Source organism: Hyla sarda, chromosome 1, assembly GCF_029499605.1.
Source record: "Hyla sarda isolate aHylSar1 chromosome 1, aHylSar1.hap1, whole genome shotgun sequence".
Lineage (NCBI taxonomy): Eukaryota > Metazoa > Chordata > Amphibia > Anura > Hylidae > Hyla > Hyla sarda.
The window spans coordinates 80,384,463-80,408,563 of record NC_079189.1 but is presented as its reverse complement, the minus strand read 5'-3'; the positions used below and the strand labels follow the sequence as shown (position 1 = coordinate 80,408,563).

The following is a 24,101-nucleotide window of genomic DNA, read 5'->3' as shown; positions in this document are numbered from 1 at the left end:
TATTCTTTAATTGTTATTCCCTGCAGAATCCCCTGAGAGTTGGAGGAGGGGCTAAAGTAATGAATGTGGCCTTTCTGTCGGGGGTAATGCTCAGTCCGCTTGTATGGGGAGGGGGAAATTGATTTGTGGGTAAGTGTGGGAGGTGATGCTTCTTGCTATTTTTGCTCACGGAGGACTCAGGGACATTCACGAGATTTCAAATTTGCTGCCATATGCATTAATTGACTTCCTCTTCAGACTGGTATTATGGCTTGGTTATTCCTTCCATTTATGTTATCTCCTTTTACCTTTTTCTTGGACATTTATTGTTTGTACTAACTTGTTCTATTAGCTGATAATTGTTTAAAGGGGTTGTGCGCTGCCCTGCAGTTCATTACTCCGAACGCTGTGTGCGGGCTTCCGTCTTTGGTAGAGGGGGCTGGCGTGATGTCACGAGGGGGCGAGCGAGACGTCACAAAGGGGCCGGGCATGACGTCATGCCCGGCGGCCGTGAACACGGAAGCCCGCACACAGCATTCTGACTAATGAACTTCCGGACGCTGTGAGCGGAGCTCCGAACTGCAGGGCAGCGCACAACCCCTTTAATAAAAAAATAAATAAATATATATATATATATATATATATATATATATATATATATATATAAAGTTGTAATAGAAATGCTGGAATTGAATATATTCACAGAAGGTGCACCAAAGCACTGCCTGAAAAAAGAGATTAGTATAATTTTAAAGGGGAATTAAAACACAGATAATATATTAATAGCTTCCTCCAAATGTCAGTTTTCTCTTATTGATGTAGAAATGTGTCTGCTGTGATTTGCAAAGCAGATAACAAAAAAGTGCAATGTCCATAAAATGTGGATAATGAAAATCATACATGTTTAGACTGGAAATAAATGTACTGGTCTACTCGGCTGTACATTACCGCAGCAAAATGCTCTCTCTGCTGCTTCCACAGCAACGTAATGGTACTCTAGATACCGATGTTCTGTTAAAGGGTGAGGTAATGAAGATCAGCAAAATCCATAAGTAAACATTGACTCTCGGGATTACTCTTCCAGACTCTTTCTTGACATTTTCACAGGAATTTGTTCTGCTAGAGAGTCAGTAACCATTCTCACAAAAAAAAAATAAGTACAAACATTAAGTGGAATACTGCTAATGTGTAGCAGAATTCTAGCAACATTTCTGTAGGGAAATAATGAGTTTATAAATATTTCATATTTAACTGCGATAGAATTTTGTACACTACATGTACATATATTTAATGCAAAAGAACTGAGCTATCATAATTCTGTAATACTTTTTGATGTTCATTTTGGATACTGTCCATAACAAATTGGCACAGTGCCTCAATGCTCACGTTATGTGGCCCATGTAACACACCTATTAAGTAGTTGATAAATTACATATGGAAAAAAGATAATGCCTTAATATACTATTAATAATAATTGACTAAAAGTGTGTGGACAGTATTTACATCATTGTATATATTATGTAAACTTGTTTTCAGTCTGTTTTATGTTCAGTCTGTTTTAAACCATTTGTGATAGGGTTTACTAAAAACACTCTGAAATATTAAACTTTTTACATTGCCCATGTGCTGTGTATACTGGGAAGGATCATTGATCATTTCATCAGCTCATTTCAAGACAGAAATACAGGGAAAGGTAGCATCCAGTGGTGTAAGGACTGCAATTATCGTGGTGCAACTGTTATCAAGCCCGTAAGGACTGCAATTATCGTGGTGTGACTGTTATCAAGCCCACCAAAAAAAATGGGGCCTGTCCTAGAGGCAAATGTCGGGCCATCTTCTTTAACACAGGGCAAAAGGGGCAGCTGTCCAAGGCCAATTCAATCCTGGGGGGCTCAAGCAGCCCCTTGTCCCCTGCACTGCCTGGTCAAAACTTCAGCTTTTAGTTGTGTGTGTTTCTTTATTAGACACAAACAAAGTTGAAAGTACTCCCTATGTGCCCATATGGCTTCTCCGGACTGTAAATAATCGGTGCAGCTGACTCCCCCACACACAGGGAAACAACTGCCGACACGTTCCGCCCCCTCAAGTGACTGCAGCCACAGACTCCTGGAAGACATTTTTGAAATGCAGATGCAGAGAATTTTGTGACAGGCAGGTATGACCCTTTCCTCATTCAGCAGCTCTGTCTCCTCTGCCTGTGTAAATCAGAAGCCTGGGAAAGTTGGTGATCTCTACAGCTTTATCTGGTCTTGGTTCCTTATATGCATACACAGTATTTCCCAGGGATTTTAGTATATACAGGGAAGTGATAGAACACCTTTTTAAATGTTCCTATGATATTTTACATGTTGCTTTGTAATAAATATCATATGGACATTATATCAGTGCTGCATCATTTCTCTATATTCTCTAATCTCCGAGGACATATACTAATATAAGGAACCAAGATCATCACCAGTTTTAGTGCTCGTTCATTAATACAGACCACCCAGCCTCCCCAAGCTTCTGATATATGTGAATACTGGTAAAATACCCTCCGCCTATTTGAAGCAAGCCCTACTGGAGCCAGCCTTCTATCTGCAAGTGTATTGCAAGAACACACTCAACAGGGCATAATAATCAAGGTCACAGGGAAAGTAGACAGTGTCAGTGGCCTAACTACTATTTGGGGGCCCAACTATTTATATAGGGGTAGTATAGGGGATCTAACTACTATACAGGGGCAGTGTGGGGACCTAACTACTATAGGGAGACAGTGTATGATCCTAACTGCTGTATAGAGCAGTGTGATACAGATGGGAAGTCTGGTCCACTGTGTCTGTGTGATCCCATTTAAGATGTAAGGCTCTGTGCTCTATCATTTGAAGGCCACATGCTGCTTTTGGGCTGTAGTCTAAAAATGTTCAAGGGCATATGAGTATCTCAACCTAGCAAAGGTTGTGCAATAATACCAGTGTTTCATACAGCCTGTACCGCCAGAAGACAGAGCTGAATAGCTTGGGAATAAAAGGGAGAGTTTCATCCAATATTTGCCCTGGGACCCATATCACTATAGTTAAAATGTACCTGTCATTTGCAAAAACATTTTATTCAATGTAGATCATACCAATATAAATATGAGTATAAGCTGCATAGGGCCCTATTCTTTCTTGCATTCTCGCTGTCTTTGACTGGGAGCACATGGTAAGTGAGCTTTGTTACCTGTTCACCCTGGTGCTCTGCTATGCGGTGTGCATTGCTGCTGCATACCTGTAGGGAGGCACGGCCCAGGGTCTGGTTCGGGCGGCATTGGGGCTGCTCTGCCAGTGGGACATTCCCCCTGTGGGAACTGGTGTTGCAGTGGTGGTGGTCGCCGCTCAGCGCAGTGCCATTTTTACGCTAGGGATGTTAGGGACCTGCTACTTACAGGTAGCCATGATGTGGCTAGCGGGCTTGCACTTCATGATCATCAAGTATACTAACAACCTGTCAGTTTAATAAATGTTGCTGAGAAGTCTTAGATCACTGTGCATGTTGTAGATGTGCAACCATGTCTGTTTGTCCTCAGTGTACGGAGCCCCTGCTTGTCCTTAGTGCACAGAGCCCTGCTTGTCCTCAGTGTACAGAGCCCTGCTTGTCCTCAGTGTACAGAGTCCTGCTTGTCTTCAGTGTACAGAGCCCTGCTTGTCCTCAGTGCACAGAATCCTGCTTGCCATCACTGCACAGAGCCCTGCTTGTCCTCAGTGCACAGAGCCCTGCTTGTCCTCAGTGCTCAGAATCCTGCTTGCCATCACTGCACAGAGCCCTGCTTGTCCTCAGTGCACAGAGCCCTGCTTGTCCTCAGTGCTCATAGCCCTGCTTGTCCTCACTGCACAGAGCCCTGCTTGTCCTCAGTGCTCAGAACCCTGCTTGTCCTCAGTGCTCAGAACCCTGCTTGGCCTCACTGCACAGAACCCCCCTTGTCCTCACTGCACAGAACCCAGCTTGTCCTCACTGCACAGAACCCTGCTTTTCCTCAGTGTACAGAGCCCTGCTTGTCCTCAGTGTACAGAGCCCTGCTTGTCCTCACTGCACAGAATCCTGCTTGTCTTCACTGCACAGAACCCTGCTTGTCCTCACTGCACAGAGCCCTGCTTGTCCTCACAGCACAGAGCCCTGCTTGTCCTCAGTGTACAGAGCCCTGCTTGTCCAGCCCACAGTTCATGCATTTTGTCTCTGCACAGAGACACACAGGCAATAGCTGCAGGGAAAAGACAGAATTTTTTCACCCAAAAATATACATATATTTTAACCAATGTATATTACAATTATACATATGGTGTTATGATCTACCTTATATAAAAAGTTTTTTTTTTGCAAATGACAGGTACACTTTAATCCACTGGTAGCTCCTTTATTTTATAGTTGGCAGCAGATAACATAGGATTACATTAATTTTAGGTAATAGACACCTAAGCTCATCCCTTCTTCAGCTCCATGCAGTGACCTCTGCATATGTCAATGGGCATTCTCACATGACTATCCCCTAGCAATCGATAGTTGTTTCTAAATTTTGTTTTCATTCCATAGATCACCATTGGGTCTTAACGCCTGGAACCTTCAGCAATCAAAATTTCTGACATTTCACTGTGACATAGGCTAGGTAGACTGGGAAATTGGGTTGACTCATGTACCTTCATGTTTCTCTATGATTAATGTTATTATATTTAAATCATAGTTATTGAACTTGTTTATAAGAAGAAGATATGGCTTCAAGGATCAATCCATTTTTCAACCTTCTCAATCACCCAAATGTCCTCTGTGACAATGTATCATTTTCTCTTTCAACAGAATACAAAAATGCTCAGATGTCAATCATCTTGATTCACACTATTTAGCTAAAGCATTCGCCCCTTGCCTCTTTCAAACCAATGGAATACATAATGCAGAGGTCCGTGTTGTAGAGGAGATGATCCAGTTATTTGCTGCAATTTTTAATGTAAGATATTTTACATTTGGATGCTTTAATGGTTAGAAAAGCTTGGGTGGTGATCATTTTGTATTTTTTAATAGGTAAGCCAGGAACAACTTCAACAAATCGATATTGAAAACCGTTTTATTACCAAATGGAATGACATCCAGGTGATACATTGTTCCTTTTCAATTATATAAAATTATGAGATTGGTTATTTTAAGGAGATTTCAGGGGCCACTTTACTCCATGTGTTTACATCTTTAGAAGTGTCACTCATCTGTGCTGGTAAGCTTCTTGGCTAAAATTATCAAAAAATGTATCTTAGGAGACCCTGTTGTTCAATTTAAGCAGACTGAATGAGAGACTTACATAGAATTCTATTTACTTTTCTCCTCCCAGCAACTTCTCTGTACGGGTGAGTAGCACTGCTGAGCAAGTGAAGCAAACTAAAGCTCTGTTTACATCTGTGTTTGCAGTATATGTAGAATTATCTGACAAGCTTTCCAATTTATTCTATTGGAAGATTAGTATAGTATGTAACACTATTCCTGTCACCAAAAAAATGCAGAACCTCAATGAACCATTTAAAACAATGGAATTTGTCTCTAACTAGTTGGGTCTTTAAAAAAAAAAAAATATTATGATGCAATGGCTTCCAATATAAAAATAGTATCCCACAAGGCTAGTGTGAACAGACCAAAGCACTATTCTAAAGGAAGTACTACATGACAAGAAACTAGGTGCATATACCTGTATGTTCTATTGTCATTGTTGCATATTGGTTGGTTGCTTTGTGAACACCACCTGTAACATAAATACTGCTGCCCAGGGCACAGTCTACAGCCTGTTCTTTGTCTATTGTCTTTGTCAGACATTTAAGTAAGTCTCTTCAGAATTCTTCTTATAATTTTAATTTAATGTCATCATTTTCATGCTGCCTAAATCATTAATCAGCCTGGCCGGCCAGCTGTTCTAGAACTCTCCATATACTGGAATAGGGAGTGATCTATTAATTAAGATTGAAAGGGTTGGAGAGAAGCTCCAGTACCATCCGGATGACTCCTGGTTCCAACAGGAGCTTCTGTTAGATGTGATCTTATATTCCCTCCCTATGAAAGGCCTGGACAAGCCATCATGGAACATGTAGTTTTCAGAGATACTGACTGCAGACAGGGATTTCTATTAGAGTCTAGATATTATAACACTGATGTAAAGGAGGCTAATTATGGAGTGTTATAAATCATTTCAGGATTGCTACTTTTTAACCTATTGCAGAAAAAACTTCAATATATTTAGTAGGGATAACATCACAGTTCAAGAGTCGAAAGAGAATTAATTTTGGACATTGGTATATTGGTATGTACCGATGACAGTTAAATCTACCTCTCTGGTCCAGAAGTCACCTCCCATCTTTCCAAGATTCCAAAGTGTCTGTCAGCTTTATCTTCCTCCTGCTTTCTGAAACTCCACATGCAGAAAACAGAATTCATTATCTTTCCCTCTTTCTCTCCACCCCACACCTGATCTATCAATCACTAATCACTGATATCAATGGCTCCACTCTCTCCGCAGTACCTCAAGCCCGCTGCCATGGAGTCACCTTCTGTCTTTCAATCCCTACATCCAGAACCTTACTACATTCCTCCGCCTTCATCCTAAAAACATTTTACGAATTCAATCATTCCTCAACTCTGATGCAACAAAACTAATCGTACATGCCTTCATAATATCCCGCATGGACTCCTTACCAGAAAAGGTTAAAGGGCCTTAACATGTATAGCTTTGGAAGAAAGACGAGACAGAGGAGATATGATAGAAACTTTTATTTACACTGAAGAAAATTAACACAGTAAAGGAAGAGAGGATATTTAAAAGAAAAACTACCACAAGAGGACATAGTTTCAAATTAGAGGGGCAAAGGTTTATGCAGTGATATCAGGAAGCATTACTTTACTGAGAGAGTTGTGGATGCATGGAATAGTAGTGGATGCATGGAAAGTGGTTGCAGCAAACACAGAGCAAACACAGTGGCCCTCATTAACTATTCTAAACCCGACTTGTTTTGTCGGGTTTTTTTGGCGCATCTTTGTCTGCAACATGTCGCAGACATCGTGCACCAGTCTGTGACAGGATGCAACATTTTTTCCCGACGGACCCGATGTGGATTCTCCCAAACCCGAAAAAGGGGCGTAACCCGACATTTCTGAGCTTTGCCACGTATTTATAAAGGTTTCCAACCCGAATTTGTTGAATTGTTGTGGATTTTTTCCCGACAACTCAGAGGAGTTGGAAACCAAAACCCACGTGCGACAAACAGGATGCGACATAATAATAAATACCAGGGGAAAAAAGCAGTCGGGTAAGAAAGCAAGATAGACTTACAACCCGATTTTCTAAGTAAATGAGGGCCAGTGAAGGAGTTCAAGCATGCATAGCATAGGAAAAAGGTTATCCTTTATATAAGACAGGGACGCTGACTATTCAAAGTATTGAGAAATATTGGGCAGACTAGGTGGGCCAAATGGTTCTTATCTGCAGACACATTCTATGTTTCTATGACTACTGTAACATCCTCTTCTGTGACCTTCTATCAAACACTCTTGCTCCTCTCCAATTCATCCTTGCCCAACTAATCAACCTCTCCCCTTGCTCCTCCTCTGCCAATCCCTTCAATAGCTACACATTTCCCAACAAATTCAGTTCGAGCTGTTCACATGACATACAAGGCCATTCACAACCTGTCCCCTCCATACATCTCTGATCCAATCCCCAGATACCACCCCTCACACAAATTCCAATCCTCTCAAGACCTCTACCTGTGTACTTCCCTCATCAGCATCTCACACAACCGGCTCCAAGACTTATCTCGTACTCTGGAACTCGCTATCCCAACATATCCAGTGCTCACCCACCATTAAGACCTTCAAAAGCAACCTGCATATCCATCTCTTCAAGAATGAATACAGCCTACAATAACGCTGCTGCCACTGCACTGGGAAAGGCTACTTCTCTGTATCACATCACTGTAGTTGCTTTTGTGTTATGTATTTTAAGCCTCACCATAGTACAGAACCCTGGAACCAAGGGGGCAATAAAAATAAATAATAATAAAAATATGTTAGTGATGTAAGCTTGTTAGAATAAAAACTGTCACGGCAATTGATACAACTAGAGGCATAAAGTAACAAGTGAAGCATGTCCCACATTCAATCTGCATTTACTGTTGCCAATGTGCTTTGAAAGCTGCAAAACAACACACTTCTCGAGAAATGTAACATTAGCACATCCCAGAGTGTTATACAGTGGTAAAATCTTCAGATTTACTATGATGGATATACAACTCTTATATTGGATAATAATGTTTAACTCTTATAATGGTCTTTTCTACAATGCTGATCCACATAAAAGTGAAAAGTGTTGTATTCAAAATTATACTGTACTTTTAGATATGTCACAGAGATATTTCAATTGTTTTGTTCGCACAGGGTCTCAATGTCCAGATCCCAATAATTTATTAGAACGAGTTAACAGAAGGGAGTGGTAATCCTTATAATAGGGCCATCTAGTAAAGCATACAGTGATCGCTGAAAGCCAGGGAACTACCAGCGACCTACAACATGCTTCTACTTGCTCAGTCCAATACATTTTGGGGATCTGAATACTGAGATCTTTTCCAATCAAAACTTTTGACGTGTCAAAGACATGTCAAAAGTTATTTTTTTTTATTTTTTTTTTTAAAGACAGGCACATTTTAAAAATATAGCTGCTTCATTGGCAAAGAAAAAATATATACTGTAGTCTTGTTTCCTATTCCATTTCAACTTTTTGTCATACTATATAAAGGTATATTGTATATAATGTTTTTTATGTATACAAAAATTAAAAGCCCTACATCACTAGAAAATAGTACAAAATATGGTGAAAAACCTACACTGCACAATACTAAAATTCTTGTATCTTTTTGTGTATTTTAGATTCAGATTCCACAGTCGGGAGACTTGCTGCTTGAAGTATTTTTAGAAAGAAAGGATCTTGACATGTGTGTTATTATAAGGGTAAGGGAAATATGCAAGATATTTAGGGGTTATGCAAGATATAAAGGGGTTATGCAAGATAAGAAAAACATAGATTCTTTCTTCCAGAAAAAGCACCACTTCTGTCCATAGTTTGTGACTTACAATGTGTCTCACTTCCTTTGAAGTGAATGGAGGTCAGTGGTGACGATACACATAACATGAGGGCAGATGTGGTGCTGTTGTTTGAAGAGAGCAGCTATACTGTGTTTAAAGGAAGGCCTAAGAGATGCAGGGGCTGACACATGACAGCTTTAATGGGGTTGTCCAAGCATACACTCTTTTTATATATGGCTGGAGTGGTATTAAATTGACAAAGAAATTATACTCACATACCCTGATCCCCCAAAGCTGCCATTTTGACTGCTCCCAGTTCTCAACAACTTGCTAGGCAGTGATAATTCATTTTAGTATTGATTACATAAGACACATAAGATACTCATTGATATAGTAAATAATTTAAAGTATCAGTATTTGTTTTTTCTTAGTGCATCTTTTTGTTACAGGTATCACCAAATATGGGAGCTGCAGAACTTACAACTTGTGTAGCTGGCATTCGAAATATCAGCCTGTCAAAGGAATTGTTTTGGACCACGTTTGAAGTGATCGCAAATGGAGAACTTGGTGTGTGTGTGTGTTTAGCTGTAAACTTTCTAAAGTGTATAGTGGCCTTCCAAGTCTCCATCGACAGATGAGGATAGATGTGGAAGCAAGTGTCAGACATATTAGATTTTAACCATCTGGCCTTATATTCTTGGAGAGATAAGCTGCTGCCAGAGCTATTTTTGTATGGCTTATATGCCTTCCCCTCAAGCCAAACATTTATGTCAGGATAAATATCTGTTGGCCGAATGAACATTCAGCTGACAGTTTTTGAAAATGGTTGGTCACTATTACTTCTTAACTACTAGTAGAGTATCTGGATTAGCCCGTTCTTCCTACCTAAACCTTATGGGAGAGGAAAAGCAACAATGATGCTCCTGTCATCATATTCTGTCCTCATATCCCGTCCTCATATCCTGACCTCATATCTCATCCTCATTTCCTCCCAGAGGAAAGTGTCTTTGCAGGGCATGGCTTGTGGGAAGGGGCATGGCTTGTAATTCGGACCTACAAATTCACCAGGAGATGTGGAGCTTGTGGAGTAAAGTGGGGCTGAACTGTGATGAGAAGATTGTGGCTCAAGGACCTGTGATGTGGGTGTAAAAGGGGAAAATGGTGTTTTGGGCCTTTAGCAGAAACATAAAAAGGACAAAATATTAGTGGTAAATTTGTGTTGAAACTCCAAGATATTGTGAACAATTGGAAAATTGTGTTTTTTTATTTTTTCTATGGCATTCACTATGTCGTAAAAAAATTATGTTATCTTTATCCTGTGGGTAATTATGATTATGGCAATACCTGTCAATTTCATAGATGCTTTGATCAATACTGATCACGGCATATATGGGGTTAATGCTGCCGGAGCGATGACTGTCTCGGCAGGTGCGGTAGGATCCCGGCTGTGACTGACAGCCGTGTCCTGCTGCCGATCTCCTGCAGTGCATCGCGCAGAACAGGAGATCAATATGACGTATGCATACTTCCTATTGCTGGAATCTGTCAGGAGATAGGATGTATGCATACATCCTATAGTGGGAATGGGTTAATTTATGTTGATTATATTGCTAACATAACCTGAAATCATGTAGAAGTTGAATAAGGGTCATACACCAATCAGCCGTACAACCACCTGCCTAATATTGTGTAGGTCTCCACTGTGCTGACAAAACAGCACTGACTTACTGAGGTATGAACCCCACAAAATCTCTGGAAGTGTTTTCTGATACCACAAGATGTTAGCAGCACTTTTTTAATGCAAATTGTAAGAAGTAGCTTTCATGGATAAGGCTAAGTTTCCACTTGGTTTTTTTTCTGGCAGTTTTTGGAAAACTGCCACTGCAGTTTTTGAACCAAAGTCAGAAGTGGATCCATAAGGGAGGAGAAGTGTAAGTCCTTCCTTTATATGTCCTATTTAAATACAGTGGCAGTTTTCCAAAAACTGCCAGAAAAAAATAAATGGGGAAACTTAGCCTTATACTTTATTTTCCCAGCCCATCCTACAGATACTCCATCAGATTGATACCTGGGGAATTTTTGTAACCAAAACCAGATTAACATCTTCTTCAATTCTTTTTCATATTCTTCAAACTATTCTGCAAACCTTTTTTGTAATGTGGCAGGGTGCATTGCTCAGCTGAAATAGGCCACTGTTATTAAGAAAAATCGTTGCTATGAATAGGTGTTCTTGTTCTGTACCAATGTTTAGGAAGGTAGTAAGATCCACATGAATACCAGGACCATTCAAAGTCACTCACATACTGACACTTGCCCATTTTCCTGCTTCCTTTACATCAACATTAGTAACTAGGGTAAAAAAAAATGTGTATACTGCTCATCTCCTCCATGCTTCTGACTTCATTCCATATAGAAGGTCAAAGTACTGGCCGTTAACATCCACTTACCCCATGACGCATTTCGGCCCTAACAGTCCTTAGTCATGAATGAGGCCCAGCATGGCAAAAATGCATCAGATTTTTTCTAATCCCTGAAAAAAGATTTTCTGATTCAGAAAAAAATCTAATTGGCCTTTCTGTGTTAAGGACAAAGGGCATAGGGATAAGTCCTTTCATCCTGGTACTTAACCCCTTAAATGGGCACTGTCAGATACAAAAACTTTTGATATGTTGTAAAGCATGCAAAACCAACAGGTTTTGCAGTTGCTTTCATTAGAACATTTTCAGTATTTCAGTATTTCAGAGATGTGAGCAGACAGCATACTGAGGGAGGGGGCGGAGACCTGCACAGTGAGGCTATGCCCCCTCCCTTTGAGAGGAATTCAGACTAGTGAGCAAAATTTAAAGTGTAATAAAAAATAAAAATAAAGGTGCTAGACACATAAAAATTAGATGTACATGGTCAGGATTAGGTACTGAGTGATATATAAAAAAAAAGTTTTTTGTTTGATCTGACGGATACGCTTTAAAGGGGTACTCCGGCGCTTAGACATCTTATCCCCTATCCAAAGGACGGGGATAAGATGCCTGATTGCGGGGGTCCCATCGCTGGGATAAGATGTCTAAGCGCCGGAGTACCCCTTTAAGGACTAAGCGTTTTTCCTTTTTTGCACTTTCGTTTTTTCATCCTCACCTTTTAAAAATCATAACCCTTTCAATTTTGCTCCTACAGACTCATATGATATCTTTTTTTTTTGCGCCACCAATTTTACTTTGTAATGACATTAGTCGTTTACCCAAAAATCTATGGCGAAACCCAAAAAAATAATCATTGTGCGACAAAATTGAAAAAAAAAACCCACAATTGTTTAACTTTTGGGGGCTTCCGTTGCTACGCAGTGTATTTTTTGGTAACTATGACACCTTCTCTTTATTCTATAGGTCCACATAATTAAAATAATACGCTACTTATATAGGTTTGATTTATTCTTACTTCTGGAAAAAATCATAACTACATGCACAAAAATTTTAATGTTTAAAAATGTCCTCTTCTGACCCTTATAACTTTTTCCTTTTTCTGCATATGGGCATGTACGAGGGCTATTTTTTTACCCCGTGAAGTTTTTATCGGTAACATTTTGGTTTTTATCGGACTTTTTGATCGCTTTTTATTCATTTTTTTATGGTATAAAAAGTGACCAAAATAAGCTACTTTGGACTTTGGATTTTTTTTTACTTTTACGCCATTGATCATGTGGTTTAACCCCTTAATGACCTGGGGTTTTTCCGTTTTAGCATTTTCGTTTTTTCCTCCTTACCTTTAAAAAATCATAACTCTTTCAATCTCTCACCTAAAAATCCAAATGATGGCTTATTTTTTCCGCCACCAATTCTACTTTGTAATGACATCAGTCATTTTACCCAAAAATCTACAGTGAAACGGAAAAAAAATCAATGTGAGACAAAATTGAAAAAAACAAAAACGCCATTTTGTAACTTTTGGGGGTTTACGTTTCTGCACAGTACATTTTTCGGTAAAAATGACACCTTCTTTTTATTCTGTAGGTCCATACAGTTAAAATGATACCCTACTTATGTAGGTTTGATTTTGTCATACTTCTGGAAAAAATCAAAACTACATGCAGAAAAATGTATACGTTTTAAATTGTCATCTTCTGACCCCTATAACTTTTTTATTTTTCTGCGTATGCGGCAATATGGGGCTCATTTTTTTGCGCCGTACCATTTTTGCATTGATAGACTTATTGATCGCTTTTTATTCATTTTTTCATGATATAAATAGTGACCAAAAATGCACTATTTTGGACTTTGGCATTTTTTTGCGCGCACGCCATTGACCATGCGGTTTAATTAATGATAATTTGTTATAATTCGGACATTTCCGCATGCGGCGATACCACATATGTTTATTTTTATTTTTATTTACACTGTTTTTTTTTATGGGAAAAGGGGGGTGATTCCAACTTTTCATAGGGGAGGGGTTAAATGATCTTTATTCCCTTTTTTTCACTTTTTTTTGCAGTGTTATAGCTCCCATAGGGACCTATAACACTGTACACACTGATCTTTTACATTGATTACTGATTTCTCATAAGAAACCAATGATCAATGATTATGCCGCTTAACTGCTCATGCCTGGATCTCAGGCACTGAGCAGTCATTCGGCGATCGGACAGCGAGGAGGCAGGTAGGGACCCTCCAGCTGTCCTGTAAGCTATTCGGGATGCCGCTGCTATCCCGAACAGCTCCCTGAGCTAACCGGCATGCTTTCACTTTCATTTTAGATGCAGCGTTCAACTTTGAATGCCGCATCTAAAGGGTTAATAGCGCGCGGCAGCGCGATCAATGCCGCGCGCTAGTAGCCACGGGTGCCGGCCGTTAGAGGCCGGGCCCGACCCGCTATGACGCGGGGCCATGCCGTGGCCCCGCATTATAGATCGGGAGCGGACTCAGGGCATACAGGTACGCCCTAGGTCCTTAACAGGTGAATTAACAATATATTTTTATAGTTTGGACATTTACACACCCGGCTATACCACATTATGTATCTATGCAAATATATATGCACACACATATATATATATATATATATATATATATATATATAACACAGAAGGTAGCAGCACACCAGGTGACATGAAGAGTTGGGTGCAGATCAGCAGGGGACCCACGGTCATAGGGCTCCAAACGTTATAGAAACACAAAGAATACTGCAGCACTCCAGGGCATATGTGAAAAAACTGTGAAGGTAGTTTATTCCATCAAGGTGCACAGAACGCTGTGCACCTTGATGGAATAAACTACCTTCACAGTTTTTTCACCTATACCCTGGAGTGCTGCAGTATTCTTTGTGTTTCTATATATATATATATATATATATAGGTACAATAGAAGGCAACTGCAGCACACCAACTTAAAGTGCAAGGAAGTGATTTATTCAAGAAAATACAGGCAACGTTTCTGTGGCCTCACACCACCATTTTCAAGCAGCATATGAGTGATTCAGGGAGCTTTAAATAGTTGCACATACATACAAGCTCATTACCAATAATAAACAGTGTAAAATTATACAAAATACATAATAAAAAAGCAAAATATGATCAGTGAGATATAGAAGATGCCAAAGGGCAATATAGACGTGTACATGTACTTGTACATAACAATAAAGTGATAATAGTGCATTAAAAGACAAATTGTCATTAAAAGGGATATGAAAAACAGGTGGTATGTATAATTGATTAATTATATATACAGTACAGGCAGGGCTTACCCGGCAGAGGATCTGTATCAAACACCATAATGGCGACATGCAGCGGCGTCCACGCTGTCTCCCATTTCCGGGATTATGCCCATTGACCAATCACAGACATACTAGATTACATCATAGACCCACGTGGGTCGCGTGTAGATACGCGCATGCGCACATCAACTGTTGTGCTCGCGTCTGCCATATAGAGAAAGGGCAATAGTATTGGAGTGCATGAAGTTAGTAATAGGTAAGTAATAACTCGCACAAAGTAAATCTGGCCGTGACAAAAGTCATCAGCAGTATGATAGAAAGGCCCAATATAGCCAAAAAGGAAAAAAAATATAAAATAAAATAGCAAATATATTAATAGTGAAGCGCAGTCTTGAACCCACGTCATTCAAGCACAGACACTCGGCACCAGATCTCCTATACCCTATCATTAGCACGCTTCGCCACCGTCTCCCAGGACTGGGTGAAGTGACAAAGGGTCCTGTCATGAAGGCAGTGTGGGGCACCACCGACAAGAACAGGGCACACATGCTGCTGACAAATTGGGGTCACACAAAAGTGTGAGGAGAGTGCCCATACATCAAACACATGCATACCGTGGGAAGAAGATTATTGACCAAATGATGATGGCAGGTATCTGAAAGTTTATTAGGGTCACAAGAGAAGCAGAGAATATGTCTGTGAAAGGTCAAAAAATATAGGAGGGCAATATTAAATAACAAGAATAATTAATTTAAATAAATACAGAGAAAGGACGCAAAAATCTTCAACAAGATAACCTCTGTCCGGTATCTGCTGCCATAGTTCTGTATCATGATCTATAAAAAGAGAAAGAAAAAAAAGAGTAATTAGTATAAATGCGTAGAATCACTACAAAACCTTCTTATTCAGCAGGGGTTTATCCAAAGAACTCGGTCGTGCATCATGCATGATAAATTTGCGGCGTCACAATAAACTCAACTTTCAGACCGTATGGTTTCAAAGATCGAAGTTCGTGAATCCATTTCAGTTCTCTCTTTTTCAGGAGACTGACACGATCCCCCCCGCGTTTAAGTGGGGGGATGTGGTCAATTAAAATAAATTTAAGATCTTGTTCCTTATGTTTGGCCTCAGTAAAGTGTTTCGCCACGGGGAGGTCTAGCCGATTTTTTCTTATACTATAGCGGTGTTGATTAATCCTAGTCTTAAAATCACATGTGGTCTCCCCTACATAGAGGAGACCAGGATGTATACTACAAAATCTGATGTGCATGTTAAATAATGTTTGAGTTGATAGTTTTTGCCTGTACTAGGATGGACAAAGGTGGAGCCTTTAATCATGTATTTACAATTTACGCATAGTCGACAGGGAAATGAACCTCTGGCTGCTACACTGAGAAATTTTTGAGGATTTGTTTTAAAGGAAACATCCGATTTTACTAGTTTGTCCCTAAGGTTGGTGCCTGTAAGAAAGTAGTGGAGGGACCTGAAATTCCATAATATCTGGGAAACTCTTTTGTAGGATGTTCCAGTGTTTATTTAGTATTGAAGCTATATTTTTAGAGTTGCCACCAAAGGTGGACACAAAGGGAATACGTACTTGGGATTTGTTACTCCTCTTTCTAGAGGTCTGTAAGGTTTCTTCTCTATTTAGAGCCTAGTTTGGGCCTTACCTTCCTGTAATAATCTTAAAGGATATCCGCGTTGTTTAAAATTAGTAATCATTTTATCAAGTGTAGGTTCAAGTCGTTCATCCGCGGCGATGATGCGTCTCGCACGCAGCATTTGGCTTGCGGGAAGAGAACGCACCATCGGGCGCGGATGGCAACTGGAAAAATGTAGAATTGAGTTACAATCAGTTTCTTTAACATATAGCTTCAATACTAAATAAACACTGGAACATCCTACAAAACAGTTTCCCAGATATTATGGAATTTCAGGTCCCTCCACTACTTTCTTACAGACGAGGCACCAACCTTAGGGACAAACTAGTAAAATCGGATGTTTCCTTTAAAACAAATCCTCAAAAATTTCTCAGTGTAGCAGCCAGAGGTTCATTTCCCTGTCGACTATGATTAATACATGATTAAAGGCTCCATCTTTGTCCATCCTAGTACAGGCAAAAACTATCAACTCAAACATTATTTAACATGCACATCAGATTTTGTAGTATACATCCTGGTCTGTCCATGTGGTCTCCTCTATGTAGGGGAGACCACATGTGATTTTAAGACTAGGATTAATCAACACCGCTATAGTATAAGAAAAAATCGGCTAGACCTCCCCGTGGCGAAACACTTTACTGAGGCCAAACATAAGGAACAAGATCTTAAATTTATTTTAATTGACCACATCCCCCCACTTAAATGTGGGGGGGATCGTGTAAGTCTCCTGAAAAAGAGAGAACTGAAATGGATTCACGAACTTCGATCTTTGAAACCATACGGTCTGAATGTTGAGTTTATTGTGACGCCGCAAATTTATCATGCATGATGCACGACCGAGTTCTTTGGATAAACCCCTGCTGAATAAGAAGGTTTTGTAGTGATTCTACGCATTTATACTAATTACTCTTTTTTTTTCTTTCTCTTTTTATAGATCATGATACAGAACTATGGCAGCAGATACCGGACAGAGGTTATCTTGTTGAAGATTTTTGCGTCCTTTCTCTGTATTTATTTAAATTACTTATTCTTGTTATTTAATATTGCCCTCCTATATTTTTTGACCTTTCACAGACATATTCTCTGCTTCTCTTGTGACCCTAATAAACTTTCAGATACCTGCCATCATCATTTGGTCAATAATCTTCTTCCCACGGTATGCATGTGTTTGATGTATGGGCACTCTCCTCACACTTTTGTGTGATCCCAATTTGTCAGCAGCATGTGTGCCCTGTTCTTGTCGGTGGTGCCCCACACTGCCTTCATGACAGGACCCTTTGTCACTTCACCCAGTCCTGGGAGACGGTGGCGAAGCGTGCTAATGATAGGGTATAGGAGATCTGGTGCCGAGTGTCTGTGCTTGAATGACGTGGGTTCAAGACTGCGCTTCACTATTAATATATTTGCTATTTTATTTTATATATTTTTTTCCTTTTTGGCTATATTGGGCCTTTCTATCATACTGCTGATGACTTTTGTCATGGCCAGATTTACTTTGTGCGAGTTATTACTTACCTATTACTAGCTTCATGCACTCCAATACTATTGCCCTTTCTCTATATGGCAGACGCGAGCACAACAGTTGATGTGCGCATGCGCGTATCTACACGCGACCCACGTGGGTCTATGATGTAATCTAGTATGTCTGTGATTGGTCAATGGGCATAATCCCGGAAATGGGAGACAGCGTGGACGCCGCTGCATGTCGCCATTATGGTGTTTAATACAGATCCTCTGCCGGGTAAGCCCTGCCTGTACTGTATATATAATTAATCAATTATACATACCACCTGTTTTTCATATCCCTTTTTATGACAATTTGTCTTTTAATGCACTATTATCACTTTATTGTTATGTACAAGTACATGTACATGTCTATATTGCTCTTTGGCATCTTCTATATCTCACTGATCATATTTTGCTTTTTTATTATGTATTTTGTATAATTTTACACTGTTTATTATTGGTAATGAGCTTGTATGTATGTGCAACTATTTAAAGCTCCCTGAATCACTCATATGCTGCTTGAAAATGGTGGTGTGAGGCCACAGAAACGTTGCCTGTATTTTCTGGAATAAATCACTTCCTTGCACTTTAAGTTGGTGTGCTGCAGTTGCCTTCTATTGTACCTACAAGTTTTGGATTCAGGACCGGGATCCCTGAGACCGATTGCACCCATTTACTTTTTTTCTACTCTGACCTGGGAGTGCTGCTCCACAAATCTCTTATATATATATATATATATATATATATATATATATATATATATATATATATATATATTTTTTTTTTTTTTTTTTTTTTTTTTTTTACATTTTTTTATTAATGGGAAAAGGGGGGTGATTAAAGCTTCTATTTGGGAAGAGGTTTAATCATCTTTATTAGCTTTTTTTTTCATTTTTTTTTTTTTACATTGTTATAGCCCTTAAAGGGGACTATAACATGCAGTACATTAATTGCAGGCACTGATCAATGGTATGCCATAGCATTGCATTGATCATTGTTATCAGCGGTCGATTGCTCAAGCCTGGATCTAAGGCTTGGAGCAATCAATTGCAGATCGGATGCTGAGGAGGAAGGTAGGGAGCCTCCTCGTGTCCTCAACTGATCGGAACAATGTATTTTTTTACATTTTAGACACGGTGATCAACTTTGATCACCGCATCTAAGGGGTAAATACCGGACATCACCGCGATCAGTGAAGTCCGGTATTAGCCACGGGTCGCCAACCTGATATGACGCGGGGTTCCCGCGTGACCCCGCGTTATATCGCGAGTGTAGGGCGTACAGGTATCCTTGCGTCCTTAAGAGGTTAAGGACCAGGAGTGTATCTGTACGCTTTGGTTCCGTTACGGGTGTTTAAAGCACGCTGCCCCGCATTAATTCATTAGACGCCACAATCGAAGTTGATTGCGTCGTCTTAAGTGAAAGTAAAATGATCCTGCCAGCTCAGCGGAGCTGATCGGGACTATCACTATTTTATCAGCTTAGAGCATGGCGGGAAAGCCCTTACCGGTCTCCTCCATGTCTGATCGGTGATCCTTTGCTGTCTCCAGCCTCAGCAGGCTGAAGCAGCAGAGCACCGATAACACAGCTCACTGCTGAGCCGAAGCTCAGTATTGGAAAGTACTTGCAATCAAAAGATTGCCCCCTATGGGGGCTAAAAAAAAGGTATTGTGAAAAAGAAAGTTAATAAATGTGAATAAGTCTCTCCCCTAGTAAAAGTCTGAATCACCCCCCTTTTCCCATGTTTTTAAATAAAATAATGTAATAAAAAAATAAACATTCTGTATGTGATATTTAAATGTCCGAACTATTAAAATATAAGGTTTGTTAAACTGCACGGTCGATGGTGTACACGTAAAAAAATACCAATGTTCAAAATTGTGCATTTTTGGTCACTTCGTATACCAAAAAATTTTTAGAAAAATGATCAAAAAGGCCGATCAAAACAAAAACAGTACAGATAAAACCCCAAATTATGGCACAAAAAATGAGTCCTCATATGTGGAAAAATAAAAAAGTTAATGGGTCAGAAGTTGACAATTTTAAACATTCTAATTTTGGTGCATGTAGTTAAAACCTACATGAATTAGGTATCGATACAATCATATAGATCTACGGAATATAGATAAGGTGCTATTTTTACCTAAAAATGCACTGTTTAGAAACGGAAGCCCCCAAAATTTACAAAAATGTTTAGTTTTTTTTATTTCACCCCACTAATAAGTTTTTTTTTTGTTTCACCACAGATTTTGTTATAAAATAGGTGAAGTCATTTTAAAGCACAATTGGTGACACACAAAACAAAACCCTCATATGGGTCTGTAGGTACAAAATTGAAAGCGTCATGATTTTTAGAAGGGAAGAGGAAACAACGAAAGCGCAAAAACGAAAACTCGCCAGGTCCTTAAGGCTAAAATGGGCTTTGTCCTTAAGGGGTTAAGAAAGGGGATCCTGCGTCAAAGACTCATATCATCAAACTTACATCTGTGTACAGACAAGGAAAAAAATACAGTTATAGCATATTCTATTTTGTTTTCTTATTTCATAGAACGTCCTATGCACTACAAAGAAAATGTTTTAGCAACAGTTCTGGAATGGAGTATGCTTCCTGATCCTGGAGCTGCCTACTTGCTTGTAAAACCATTTTACACAAGTCATAACCTATGCAATGTTGGTAAGTCTTTATTTTCCTTCTAAAGTTGCTACCGATGTGTCCACCCTTCTTTTCCTTTAAATTTAGGTAAGGATTCCAATTTCTTATGATAACAATATTGGTAATGCAATATTGAAACATGCTTGTAAAATCTTCTGGCTCACCACTTCTGGGTGGCAACATGGACACATTGTAATTTTATCAAAATGGGTTTTATTAGTCAGTAAAGTATTTATAAAAAAAAAAAAAAAAAAAAAAAAACATTATTCCTAGATTTATTTTATATATTGTGTCTCCTATAAGATCATTTAATATCTTTTAAGGATCTTTGGATTTATTTGTTACATACATTGGTACGTGCAGGTACTTTATTCCATGAACGTGCGACGTTGCGGTGTTCTCACAACACCATTCTCAAGCCAACTGATAGTGACCAATACAAAGTATTTATAGGTACTAAGTATTAAAGTGCCTGCACGTTTGATACTCCAGTGTGCCACGTTCGCCTTTTTAATTTTTTTTTACTTTGCATACTAGCTCCAGGAATAGAATGAAATATATGGCTTCCTCTCCATTAGTAGTTTTGACCTTGCTTAGACCTAATAACTTCTACTAGGCATCTACAAAATCATGTGCTTTCTGGGATCAATCTCAAGTGGCACTATTATTTGCAATATAATGTAATGATTCTCACTATAGTCAGTGTCAAGAAAGACAGAGCTGGTAATAAACTACTACTTACTCTCCTGTGGGTAGTTTGGATGTGGCATTAACCTGCACTTTCCCTAGTTGCACATTAAAGGGGTATTTTTTTTATCTGACTGTGCTACAGAGGCTGTAAAATTAGTATGTAGTTCATAATATAGTGTATGTACCTGTGTTTGATGGCTGATCTCACAATTCTCATGTGACCTTTGCCCCGATGTTTATTTTTAACATCATACAAACTGTTTGTCATCTCAGGTTTTTCCAGGTTGCAGTGTGACTCGAGACATTACATTGCTAATCAGGTTTTTCTATCTGCTTCAATGTGTGTAGCGACCAGTGGGTGGTTTGGACGGGATGGGTGGGATATGGGGAGATAATTCTCCACAGGGCTGCAGGTAATTGTACCCGGTGTGCTTCAATGGGTGGGGTGACTGATATGTGGGACTGTATAGGCTTGATGTACACATATTGTCATCCAGTGGTATTCCAGAATTAGCCTCTTGAGAACCCAGTGGAATATTTTATGGAGTGGACTACAGACTTGAGCCCAGTCTATACGTGGCAGCACACGACTGCTTTCAGAAGCTAAGGAGCTGCCACTAATAGCCAGCATGGAGTGATCTCTGCTTTAAATTGTTTAAATTCCCCTGTAACTTGTAGTAACAATAACAACAGTGCAGTCCCTAAATTGTAGAAAGCTGATTTATTGTCATGGCAGCCCAAAGCCCTCTGAAAGCCTTGGTGCAGATTTGATCCCACATAGGCCTCTGCTAGTCTGCCTATGGTTATACTAGCAGATAACAGATAAATCAATTTGATGCACTGAATGAGTCCAGAGGTACTTAAAAAGTGCAAACATGTTTTTACAAATGTTAAAGAAAAACCCTTTTCCTTTTTTTCAAATTATAAAGTGAACAAAAAATCATGAACATATTTAGTATCACCATGTACAGAAATGTCAGAACTATTAAAATATTACATTAAAGGGGTACTCTTTTTTTTTTTTTTTTTTTTAAATCAACTGGTGCCAGAAAGTTAAATAGATTTGTAAATTACTTCTATTAAAAAATTGTAATCCTTCCAGTACTTATCAGCTGATGTAGGCCACAGGAAGTTGTATAGTTCTTTTCTGTCTGACCACAGTGTTCTCTGCTGACACATCTGTCCATGTTAGGAACAGTTGGTAGCCAAAGAGGTATTCTATGGGGATTTGCTCCTACTCTGGACAGTTCCTGACATTAAAGGAGAAAAAGAAGGCCCTTGCATCCGGCGCTGCTCGGTCCAAAGATGGTTCAGGGAAGACGTAGGTTACATTAAAATAGTTTATTTAAATGTAATAATAAAACTATTTTAAAAAGCATGGAGGCACTGACGTGTTTCGGGATCAGCATATCCTTTCTTCAGATTGCAGATGTATATAGGAAAAATAAAAATGGACATTAAATAGACAGCAAAGAAGATATTCCAGGTCATAGGGCGTGGACATGACCTGGAATATCTTCTTTGGCGCCCATTTGCTGTCTATTTAATGTCCATTTTTATTTTTCCTATATACATCTGCAATCTGAAGAAGGGATATGCTGATCCCAAAATGCGTCATTGCCTGCATGCTTTTTAAAATAGTTTTATTATTACATTTAAATAAACTGTTTTAATGTAACCTACAGTGAGCCTGTCTGCTTCAATGGGTGGAGAGAGCAATCTGCAAGTAATGCAACAGCTGGAGGCACCCTGTATTGAAAACCACAGGTCTGCAGCTCATTTATGTTTCGATGGGTGGAATGGCTGATGTGTGGGAAGGAGGAAAATGGTATCATGGGATTTGTAGGCAAACAAGAAAACTGAAAACAGGAAATACAATTCACAGAAAGCTAGCCACACTGTTCTGGTAATCTTACAGCATAGCCATTTAGTCCAAGACAAGCGCAGATCCTTCCTAAGCATGTCCATTACTGTCTGCCAGGTACGTACTAAAATCACCTTATGCTGGATAACCCCTTTAACAGAGGTGTCAGCTGAGAGCACTGTGGTCAGACAGAAAAGAAGTAGACAACTTCCTCTTTAGTATACAGCAGCTGATAAGTACTGGAAGGATTGAGAATTGTAATAGAAGTAGTATATAAAGCTGTTTAACTTTCTAGAGTCAGTTGATATGAAAAAAATTGTTTTCCACCGGAGTACCCCTTTAATGAAACTACTTGGCAAATGGTAAATGAAATTAAAAAAAAATACAACTGCCAGAGTTTTGGATATTTGATCACATTATATCCCATAAAACATAGAATAAAAAGTGATCAAAAAATCTGATCAAAGTCAAAATGGTATCCATAGAAACAAAAAATTATTGCTCAAACATTACCCCCTATCAAGCTTCATAGACAGAGAAGAAGAAACAATTTTTAAGGGTTATAAGTTTTATATTTCTTAAATGTGGTAAACAATTAAGGAGACTCGGCAAATTGGGTATATTTGTAATTGTACTAAACTGAGGAATTATTTTAATTTAGTTTGAGTTAACTGCTCAAATTATGCCTTTGTAAAAATTTTTAAAAATAAAAAATAAATTCTGTTTTTCAATTTATTTTATGGTAAGATGAAGGATGTACAATTGGTCCAAGCCGGTCCAAGATTACAAATTTTGGTTTGAACATGCTAAATTAAAAAAACATTAATTTAGAAATTTTCTGCAGCCTTTCAATTTAATACAGTTCATTGTTTGTGCTGAAGGAAAGAAATGCCTAGAAATAGTCAATGATCTAATAGACGCCTATGAGCCTTATAAATGTAAATATGACAATGTGTGATCTTGTATATGCAGTTTTCCACCTCTT

At 39.1% G+C, this 24,101-nt stretch overlaps 1 protein-coding gene across 5 annotated transcripts in view; it reads left to right on the top strand.

Annotated features, from left to right (window-relative positions):
* The window catches only part of ARAP2 (ArfGAP with RhoGAP domain, ankyrin repeat and PH domain 2), a 416,250-nt gene that overhangs the window by 328,436 nt on the left and 63,713 nt on the right, over positions 1-24,101 (top strand). For all 5 annotated transcript variants that reach the window (XM_056556214.1, XM_056556235.1, XM_056556204.1 and 2 more), the window contains 5 exons: positions 4,789-4,936; positions 5,011-5,079; positions 8,887-8,967; positions 9,492-9,609; positions 20,458-20,583. In XM_056556214.1, the coding sequence (XP_056412189.1) occupies positions 4,789-4,936; positions 5,011-5,079; positions 8,887-8,967; positions 9,492-9,609; positions 20,458-20,583 (542 nt within the window). The remainder of the gene's footprint in view (positions 1-4,788; positions 4,937-5,010; positions 5,080-8,886; positions 8,968-9,491; positions 9,610-20,457; positions 20,584-24,101) is intronic.